Genomic DNA, 11,028 nt, shown 5'->3' on the forward strand with positions numbered 1-11,028 from the left:
ATTGGGTCACACTTATACGCACATTAACTTTAATGGCATCCCAGTCTTAGTCCGGATGGTTCAATAGTGAGTTGGCCCCCTCTTTGCAGCTATAACAGCTTCAACTCTTCTGGGAAGGCGTCCACAAGCTTTAGGAGTGCGTCTATGGGAATGTTTGACCATTCTTCCAGGGGCGCATTTGTGAGGTCAGGTACTGATGTTGGACGAGAAGGCCGGGCTCGCAATCTACTCTCTAATTCATCCTAAAGGTGTTCTATTGGGTTGAGGTCAGGACTCTGTGCAGGCCAGTCAAGTTCTTCCACCCCAAACTCGCTCATCCATGTCTTTATGGACCTTGCTTTGTGCACTGGTGTGCAGCCATGTTGGAAAAGGAAACTGTTCCCACAAAGTTGGGAGCATGACATTGTCCAAAATGTCCTGGTATGCTGATCTCTTAAGAGTTCCTTTCACTGGAACTAAGGGGCCAAGCCCAACCCCTGAAAAAAACCCCACACCATAATCCCCCCTCCACCAAACTTTACACTTGGCACAATGCAGTCAGGCAAGTACTGTTCTCCTGGGAACCGCCAAACCCAGACACATCCATTGGTTTGCCAGACAGAGAAGCGTGATTCATCACTCCAGAGAACACGTCTCCACTTCTCTAGAGTCCAGTGGCGGCGTGCTTTATGCCACTGTATCCGTCACTTTGCATTGCACTCTGTGATATAAAGCTTGGATGCAGCTGCTCGGCCATGGAAACCCATTCCATGAAGCTCTCTATGCACTGTTGTTGTGCCAATCTGAAGGCCACATGAAGTGTGGAGGTCTGTAGCTATTGACTCTGCAGACAGTTGGGGACTTCTGTGCGTGCTGTGCACTTCAGCATGCGCTGACCCCGCTCTGTCATTTTACGTGGCCTACCACTTTGTGCCTGAGTTGTTCCCAGTTGCTTCCATTTTGTTATAATACCACTTACAGTTTACGGTGGAATATTTAGTTGCAAGGAAATTTCACAGATGGACTTATTGCACAGGTGGCGTTACCACGCTTGAATTCACCGAGCTCCTGAGAGCGACCCATTATTTCACAAAAAAAGCAGTTTTGGTTGGAGTCCCTTTAAGATTCAAAAATGTGATTAAATGACATTCCTACTCTTATATGGTGAGGCAAAATCACCATGCCATCACTAAAACTGCGTAAATCATCCTTGTCCTGATTAACAAAGTGCAGAAGGCTTTCACTCAAATATATTTAAACAAACAAGCTTCCTTAATAAAAAAAATGCATTACACAATGGAGGATTAGGCTTATCTGAACTTCATAGAGCTGTCTCGAAATTATTTTTTCCACTTGGATCACAAGGTCATATGCATACTTGTGAATGCACTTCAGAGAAATCCTTTAATTTTAAAATATGGTATGCTATACTGTGAGATGAAATAACAACAATCAGTTCAACTAATAAAAGGCTGTAATATCCAGAACTTTTTTATTCCTAACTCAATAAAGATTTGTTATCCTACTCATTTCATTGCAGATTTACAAAAACTGGAAGTTTTGTTCACTAAATTCATAAAGCTTACTGGAATCCAAAGCATTTAGTGAGATAAATGTAGCAAACGAATATCCTGATGGTCTGTTTGATATAAAACATATAGCATATGTACATATAGCATATATACATGTAGTGAATATAGCTGCTTACAGTCCATCAAATAAAATATAAAAACTCTTAATAATATGTTTGCATTACAAAATGGTAATTGGCATTGAAAAAATGTGAATACAAAACTTGGCTCCAGAAAGGCATTCACTAACTATAGAACATTTTGTTTTTTACTTACACAGAGCAAAAGCCACATTAATCTTTTTTACTTTGTTTGAAACTGTTACTTTAAAACTATTGCAATCAATTACACAACCTTCAACACTTTATTAGTATGTTGCCTTCAGTGCATCAACGTTCCCCAGCCCAAAGTTTCACTGAATCCTTTTGTTGAACCATAAAAAATATACAAACAAATGAAGGATTCAAACTCTAGTGGATTTAAAGATGTATGTAGGCCATCTGGGAAATTAAACACCTCAAGCAAGTTCTGTGTCTGCTTTCTCTTCTTCATGAATTACAGTGGTAGTGTTTAGCCAATTTTCATCTTGCATTTATGTCTCCTATTTAAAGTAAGGGAAAGATTCAGCATTTGCTATTCTGTGTGCTTTGATGGTGCTTGTGATTTTATAGCATGGATTGGATCAGAACTTATTTTGGGGGCTAATATATTAAAACGGAGGAAAGGAATATGAGCACAAAGAATCATTGCACATACCAATCTCCAATCATGTTTTATTTTCCCACAAAATTAAAGGTGGAACTTGATAGGTTGCAAATGGCCACGCCTCGAAATGTTAGCTCATTTTAATTTCTCCTACTAGTGCCAGAAAACAGCTCTCATTATGCAGTTGTGAACAGTGACCCTCCAGGAGTTAAAACCCAATTCCAGCTTACACAATGCCTCAGATCTCAGACCCTGCAGAGCCCACTATAGAGAGTCTATGGTGGGCTCTGCAGGGTCACTCTCCGCTGGGACTCTGCAAGTGGCATAACTAGCAATCACGGGGCCCCATACAAGATTTTGCTATGGGGCCCTGTAATTTCTAGTTACGCCCCTGGCTCTAATATATAGAGCTCTAATATATTGAACTCTAATATATACAGAAGTCTGATATATAGAGCTCTAATATATAGAGCTCTAATCTATAGAACTCTAATATATACAGAAGTCTGATATATAGAGCTCTAATATATAGAACTCTAATATATATATATATATATCTAACTCTGATATAACTCTCTATAAACTCTGCTATAACGATCTATAACTCTATAACCCTGCTATAACTCTCTATCTCTCTCAATAAATCTGCTGTCACTAACTCTACTAGAACTATCTTTCTCTTTATCTCCTACAACACACTAGATAGAGCCGCGGTGTCAGCAGCGTTATATAGTGTGCTGCAGGGTCTTAGCTGTGAGACATGATTGGGCAGAGTCATCATGACTTTGCCCAATCATGGCTCTAAATGTGTACTGAGACCTGATTGGCACAGTCTTGCCCCTGACCTGCGGTCAGGTGCAAGACTGTAGCCGATTACAGTTTGAGGGCGCAGTGCATTGTGGGATGGTCTGCGGTCAAACAGACCGCGAAAATCCAGCAATGTTCGGCGTTCAGCGAACGCTAGAACAGGCTATGTTCGAGTCAAACCTATGTTCGTTTCGAACATGCAGCCCATCACTAATCAGCAGCTCCCAACTGTAGCTGCATCACAAAGAATATTATTGCTCAACAGTTTTATGTTACACATGACCTTGCATGTTTTCCACTATACATATTTTTCTGGCTTTGTTGTGGGCTGTTCTGCTCTCTGAACATGCTACCTTTGCTTATGAACAGTGGTTTGTCTTCAGTCAAGGAAAGATTGTACAAACCAGTCATCCAAATTAAAAGTTAAATGTTGCCAATCTTTTTTTCCTATACAGTACCTAATTCATAACCAAAGATGCTGTGACAGTAGTCAATGTTTAATGAAAAGTTACAGCTTATGAGCACCTGAAAAACAATTTTAAACATGTTTTTGTTTCTATGATTACACTTTTTAATGATTCTGAGCAACTAATGCAAATCCATCACATAGCAAACTGCTTTTAGTTATTCTTTTCTCTAGCTGCTTCACAAGCTTGGCAAAGCCAACTAAAAACTAAGGAAGCTTGAAACCACAAATGGCCTCCTTATTTACTGACCAACTCTGAAATAACAGAAATTTTTGAGGTAAATAAGAAAACTAAAAGTGAATATGCAAAACAATGCACAGTGGCACAACCTGACAATAGTGAAAATCTTATTTTTTTTAACTTACTTTCTCTGAATAGGAAAATAAAGAGGCCAGTGCTATTCCTACCTTTACCCTCTGTTGCTGTTGTCTCAGTTTCTCTGTATCTCTTGGATCACCTTGGGACTCAGAAAGAATTGTCTCTGCTTCAGTTAGCCACTGGTTGAGGTTATTCATGTCATCCTGCAGTTTCATCCACTTCTCCAGCGATCTGTCAAACCTCCTGAGAATCAGAACAAAGTAAATGTTAAAAACAAAGCTTTAGGAAACAGTAGCTCATTGTTTTATAGCACATTAATCAATCAATGTCTAAAGTATATACAGTGTGTGTGTGTGTGTGTGTAAATGCAATTTGAGAGAAGAGGATGTTCACTCACCTACCTTAGTGAATAAAGTTAAAGTATATGCATAGCCAAGACTTTTGAGTTTTGGATATAATAGAGAAGACAGGTGACAGACTAAAACTGTCATGCAGTACAATTAGTGCTGGTCTGTGTATGGACCAGCAGTCATTGAGTTAATGCTTTTGCGGGGTTCCTCAGGGCCTGAAGCAGACCCCCAACAGCAATTTAGGTGGTCCCAGCATTATGATCACAGCGATAGGTAATCACCGTGATCACAATGCTGTGACAACCATGCTGTGACAACAACTGAGCCGACTTTCAGCTCACTGTGTTGTGGAGCTGGAAGCCGGCTTAGTGCATTACAAAGTGATACAAAGTATCTCTGAGAAGAATACAGTATCTCCTCAGAATACTTAGTATCAAAATCCCCTGTAAATAAAAATTATACGATTTAGTGCCCCTCTAGTTAAAAAAAGTGAACTGTTTTTTAAAGTTTTAAAGTTTTGAAAAATTTAGAAAATTAAAAAAATTCAAGAATTATTTTTTTTAAAATATGTTTAATAAAAAATGATAAGAAAATATAGTGGTGAGGAAGCTTTTAATGTTAGGAGACAAACATACAACATTCTAAAATTGTATTTCACTCCTTGTATTTTGTGACCTATAACTCCCCAAAAAACCGATATCCCAAACATATGATATACCCTATGAATCAGGAAAAATAAAATGATTTATTATGAATGACTTTTTGTCAGCTACACTAATTATTAACGTAACTGTTAAAAAAGTGGGTTTTTTTTCATTTTCTATACAACAAAAGAGTTTTTATATGCATATGTCACATCAAATTAAAGCCCATTTGTCCTTTCAAAAAAACAGTATATAATATATGTAGGTGCAATGAATAAAGAAGATGGAAATTATGGTTAAACAAACACATATTAAAAAAGTTAAATTTCTCCGATCCCCAGGAACGAAAACATTTATTGAAGCTGTGTCACCAAGTGGTTAAGCAGCTGTACATATTGGGATAAGGAAATCCTGATGTTTACTGGCTTTTTGCTAAATGTTTCCGCGTAGCTACATGTTTCTATGCTACAACAAAGTTGCAGGCTTCTGATCGTTCTGGGAACGATCAGAAGCCTTTAGTGACACAGTCTACTGTTATTTGCTGTTGCTAGCAAGTAGTCCCTGACTGTCTTTTGTAACATGCAATCACTCTGTCAGCCTTTTGTAACTTGGAAGAAGTCAACAATGGTCTTTTTTAACATGTGAGCAGTCTCCAACAGGCTTTTGGTCCATGGGAACACTCTCTGTCAGTCTTGTAACATGAAAATTAATAGTGTATTGCAGGTATGGTTAACTAAGCTGCTACTGAAAAAATGAATTAAACATTTTGTGATTTACAAAAAAAAATCCTCATCCTGATCTTTCTTTTCTGTGCTGACTAAGCATATGCTGACTTAATCCTACCCACTCACAGTAAGCTGCACCCAATCTCCATCACAGAAAGACCGCCCCTTATTCTCATTTCCTCCAGTTCCCAGGTACCCTGGCCTGACACTTTTGGCATGTGCTTCACATTGCAATTGTGTGGCACTATCAGAAGGAGGACTTAAGAAATATTATGTGTCATGGTTGTGTGAATTACAGGAATGGCTGAACAGAATGACAAATATTTTTGTGCACATATTTGTATTTCAACAGCACATTTATCTGTTTAGCTAAAAACAAGAAATAGGATTTAATAAATGTTTATTTTCCATCTCTGTTTTAGTTCATTAAAGTGCACATAAAAGTGCACGTAATAAAAACTAACATGATTCAACCCAGGGTTAGAATTTTTATGATGTAAAGTTCTTTTTTTCAAGGTCCTTAACTAATATTATTCATATGGCAGAACTGTAATAGGACTAAATATAGAATTGTTTATATAGGCTCCCATACTATAATAAAAACAACAATTGCACGCAGTGCTAAATAATAACATTAACATCTCAGCGTAATAACTGCATCAGTTTAAAGGATTAGAAGAAATCACTATCCGAATACCAAAACTGACTCATTATTTATGTGAATATGAAATCAGATGTCATAGATACAAAAATAGCTGAAGTATGTGCAGTTCTGCAGTTCTGATTTTACACATAGAGTAATATACACATCAAAGTGAATTGTGCTGGTTATTTAAAAATGGTAAATACTGTGCAAATGTAATTAGTACGTGTAATTTCCACAACATAGCTGCAAAGGCTGTAAAAGATGTTTCTTCACTATTGGGTACGCTTATCAGTAGAGGCCACATGCCCAGCCATCACTGCAAGATAAGTACGTATCAATAAGCTCTTCTTTACATGCATGATTTATTTGTGTGCGAGACTGAGATAATCTTACACATAATAAAAGGACATATTTTTCATGTAGTGTTGTACATTATACACAGATAATACCTTTAAATTATAAAATGAAACATTTGTGATAACAACCCTTTATGAACTGACACGTCTTTAACCACTTGAAGACCAGGTGTTTACACCCCCTTTCTGTCCAGGCCATTTTTCAGTATTTGGTGCTGCGGTACTGTGACTGACATTTATTAAGTCATGCAACACTGTACTGAAATTAATTTTATATAATTTTTGGGGGACAGATATAGCTTTCTTTTGGGGGTGTTTAATCACCACTGGGGTTTTCATTTTTTTTACTATATAATGGAAGAATTACAGAAAATATTTAAAAGAACTGTTTTCGCTTTATTATGTTATGAAACAAATTGTATTACCCAAATTCTTGGTAAAATATAAAAGATGGGGTCACGTTGGATATTTAAACACCAAACACGTCAAGCTTTAAAATCGCACATGCCTGTGAAATTGCAAAACGTTACTACACCTAAAATTGGTCATGATGCTTTAAAGTCTTTTACCGTTCATCAATTTAGATCTGCCGAAGGGGGCGTGGCCCCGGAAACGCGTTATCGTAAGGAGTCCTGTGCTTATACACAGGTTTCTGTGCAGCTTGTTTCAGATGTCATCCAGGCATTATGTTTTTATTGTTCCTTCAATATATAGCATTAAAAAACTATCTACACTATGGTGGTCGCCTTTCTCTTTTGTTTTTGCTCATTAATTTAGTGTTAACAGTGATTGATGGCCCTAGAATTATGGCCCTTACTCTGACATTCACAATGAAATGTAACGTGTGGCGTAATCGTCGTTTTCGCACGTGGGCGTACCCAACGTATGTTTACAAGTGTATGTGGGGGTGGGGGACTTTAAAAAAATGTTGTGGTTTTTTTTGTGTGACTAATTTTTTGGGTGATTTCCATTTTTTTAACTTTTTTTTTACACTAAGAAGCACCTATGTGATACAAATTACAGTGGCAGGTTCTCTTTATGGGGTCACCGAGGGACCCCCAAAGAGGCTGATGAAGCAGAGATCTGCTTCACCAGCTTCTCTCTGGCTTCTGTAGCCAGAGAGTGACAGCTGAATGCAGAAGTGATATAATAAACTTCACTTCCGCACTCACAACACCGGAGGGGAGATCAGAGGGAGATTGTGTACTAACTCCCTCCGTATTCCCTGCACAGCACCACAGTGCCAGTCCCTGCCCAGCACAGAGCACAGGTAGCCCAGGATCGCGTCAGCGGCGGAGGGGGGTGGGCATGAAAGCACAACATACAAGCGATCGGGCATCTCTACAGACGCCAGACCTAAAAAGACCCTTAAAAATTACAGGTACAATCACAAAAAATTATACTTGTGATGTTCTTTCTTTCCATAAACATTTTTTATTGACTTGCAATGTGCCTTCAAACTTTCTAAAACAAATTGGCTACTTCAGGAAAGTCAATGCCATAGCACAGCCCACTTCTTGCACGTTACAGCCCTCTTCACTTCTGGGTGTGTTTCATTACTCTCTGTGCTGCCCAAGCTCCTCCACTTCTCCCCTCACCTACCTACATAACCTTTTATATAGTTGCTGGGGAAGAATTGAATATTACAGTGTCACTTGAGCGAAAGCTGGGTGCTGCCATCCAAGATGGCAGTACCCAGCAGCAGTTTCAGAGTCCACGCAAGGGAGGATCTTAAGGGTAAATTACATGAATAAAATATGTTAAATGCATGGATTTTTTTTGTTGAAATGAATGGTCTGGCAACACGGCCTCTTTGAAGAGAATCAGTCAGTAATGAGCATGTATGAATCTGAATCTTCACTCTTAAGTTGTTATAATAATTTAGTTGTATCCCTCAAGAATGGCATGTGCTGTTATTCATTTGTATTTTCTCTGCCAGAGCATAATGTCAGCACAATGTCAGGCCTTTGTGGAAGCTGACCTGTCTCCTGACTGAGCTCACAACTGTTACCTAACATTCTGTTCAGTGTGATGGAGGGCCAAACCACCAATTAACAAAGTCTTTAGTTTTCTATCACTTCTTTCAGCATGTTTTTAAGTGTGTGTTATCAGAACTGAGCTCAGACAGGAGGTAGATTGGCCTTATAGCCTGGCATTCAGCCTGCAAAACACATATAGTTTCTGTACAAGCTATTTTTTAATTGCTTGTTATTAAAATTACCTTTCTATTTCAAAACTGCAGCTGCTGTGTCATAGCTTCTTTGCTATACAGGAACCTGGTGGCATTCTGTGCATGGTATGTGTATAGAACACCACTACACATCTTATTTCCTGCTGTGTAGTTGGCTCATTGCTTTTTCCTGATGTTTTTACTGAACTAAAAATGAAATTTCAGGCATGCCCTGCAATGCGAGTTTGATTCTTGGTGAGATACTTTCTAAAGCTATAGTTAATGCTTTTTTTTTTTATACAACACAGAGTCTGATCAGCTGGTGATCATGAGGACAGATCCTCTTATTCAAAATGCGTTGGGAGAAAGGAAATGGTAAGACAATCACAAATTATCTTGAATGGAATGATGCTGCAAATGTTTAATATCATTCTTACAAGGTTTTCAGTTTATTTGAAAGGATTCTTTTCCTTTTTCAATAGAACTGGAATTACACTCTGAATTACAAGGCATGCATGTTACTTCTGATGTGATGGTGTCATGGGAAATTAAAGAAACAACAACTTTTAACTGAGATATTTTTTATCCTCTATAATTACTTGTATTTTTGTATAACTAGCTCCTTAACTGTGTGTGTCTGATCGCTATCCAAGTCACAATAATAAAACAACATACATAACATATTATCATCAATTGTCATATTGTCATTGAACTAATGGTTTAAACAATAAAAACCCTGATAGAAAACAATATACCGTATTTTTCGCTCCATAAGACACACTTTTTTCCCCCAAAAGGAGGGGGAAAAAGTGCCTGCGTCTTATGGAGCGAATCCCGACGCCCGAGACATGCAGTTTCGGGCGCCGGGCGAGTAGTAGGAGCCACTGCTCGTTTAATACGAGTGATCTAACGAGATCACTCGTATTAAAGCCGAGCAGCGGTGGCGGCGATCGAGTTCAGCAGCAGGAGCCACTGCTCGTTTAATACGAGTGATCTAATGAGATCACTCGTATTAAAACCGAGCAGCGGCGACGATCGAGATAACCATAGAGCAGACGAAGAATAGACGTTCTTCGCCTGCTCTGTGTCATCACTGAGACCGTGGCGCTGTAATCACAGCGCCACCTGTCTCAGTGGTCACTAACTGCAGCTTCTGTCATAGAAGCTGTCACAGAAGCTACAGTCTCGAGTGCTCCATAAGGCGTGCCGGACCTCCCTGCGTCCTATGGTCCGGTGCGTCTTATGGACCGCAAACTATGGTAATCCTCTATGCAAATTACATCTGGAAAAATTGGAAAGTGCGCTTATAGAAGTCAGTCAATGTGTTGAGACTAGAAGTGTGATTTGAAGATGACCTGTGCTATAAAAAAGCACAGAAAGTTTGATTACTGACAGAAGCTAAAGTTCTTAAAGTGACATTAAACCCTTAGATTTTTTAACATAAAACAATACTGTAATGTGTGCCTTACTGTAATCCATGGTTGTTTCCCTTCTCTTTGCTGCTCTTCCTTTTAAATCTGTATCTGTTCTAATGCTCTGCAGAACGTCTGTTTTGCAGCAGACTGCCTTGTCTCAGGAATGGATATACGGTGTCTGTGTATTAGTTTCTATAGGCTTGTAACCGGAGCCAGCACTACAGGAAGAGGCCCTGAGCTGAAAAGGGAAGTTCTCCCCAAGCATGAGAAGACATGAGGATTTAAAAGGAAGAGCAGCAAAGAGAAAGGAAACAACCATGGATTACAGTAAGGCACACATTACAGTATTGGTTTATGTTAAAAAATCTGAGGGTTTAATGTCACTTTAAGGTGAGCTGTGTCTCAGTCAAATGATATTTCAGGTGAACTTGCTAGAAAATCTATAAATACTGTATGTCTAAAGCTTGTAATGGATACAAAATGTTTCTAAAGACCCAGATCTTCATTCAGCACTATGATAAACTGTCAACAAAAGGGGCAATTGTACCATTTGAACCCTGTCTAGGACTGGGTTCTGCAAAGTCCAGCGCAAGTGAACACAATATAATCCTAAGGAGGCTTCTAAAATTTGTTCATTAGACAAATGAGAAAGTTGCGATTACGTAGGAATTAGCTTTCCTATCAACAACTAAACCATGGTGCTGGAAAAGACCTGCATTTTCTTTGACCAATACAGCAAAATAATCACAATCTGCACATGATGGTCATACTCTTTGGAGATTTATTTGTGTAAAATCCTAATCATTGTAACAATATACAAAAGCAAAATATTCGGATGTTGCTACAATGATTAGGATTATATACAGTGTATATAT

At 38.6% G+C, this 11,028-nt stretch overlaps 1 protein-coding gene across 1 annotated transcript in view; it reads right to left on the reverse strand.

Moving 5' to 3' along the window:
* The window catches only part of LOC108790078 (dystrophin-like), a 703,081-nt gene that overhangs the window by 198,288 nt on the left and 493,765 nt on the right, over nt 1-11,028 (reverse strand). The window contains exon 39 of the mRNA XM_018560268.1: nt 3,937-4,090. Coding sequence (XP_018415770.1) covers nt 3,937-4,090 — 154 coding nt within the window. The remainder of the gene's footprint in view (nt 1-3,936; nt 4,091-11,028) is intronic.

Source organism: Nanorana parkeri, unplaced genomic scaffold, assembly GCF_000935625.1.
Source record: "Nanorana parkeri isolate BGI_ZX_2015 unplaced genomic scaffold, ASM93562v1 scaffold444, whole genome shotgun sequence".
Taxonomy (NCBI): Eukaryota; Metazoa; Chordata; class Amphibia; order Anura; family Dicroglossidae; genus Nanorana; species Nanorana parkeri.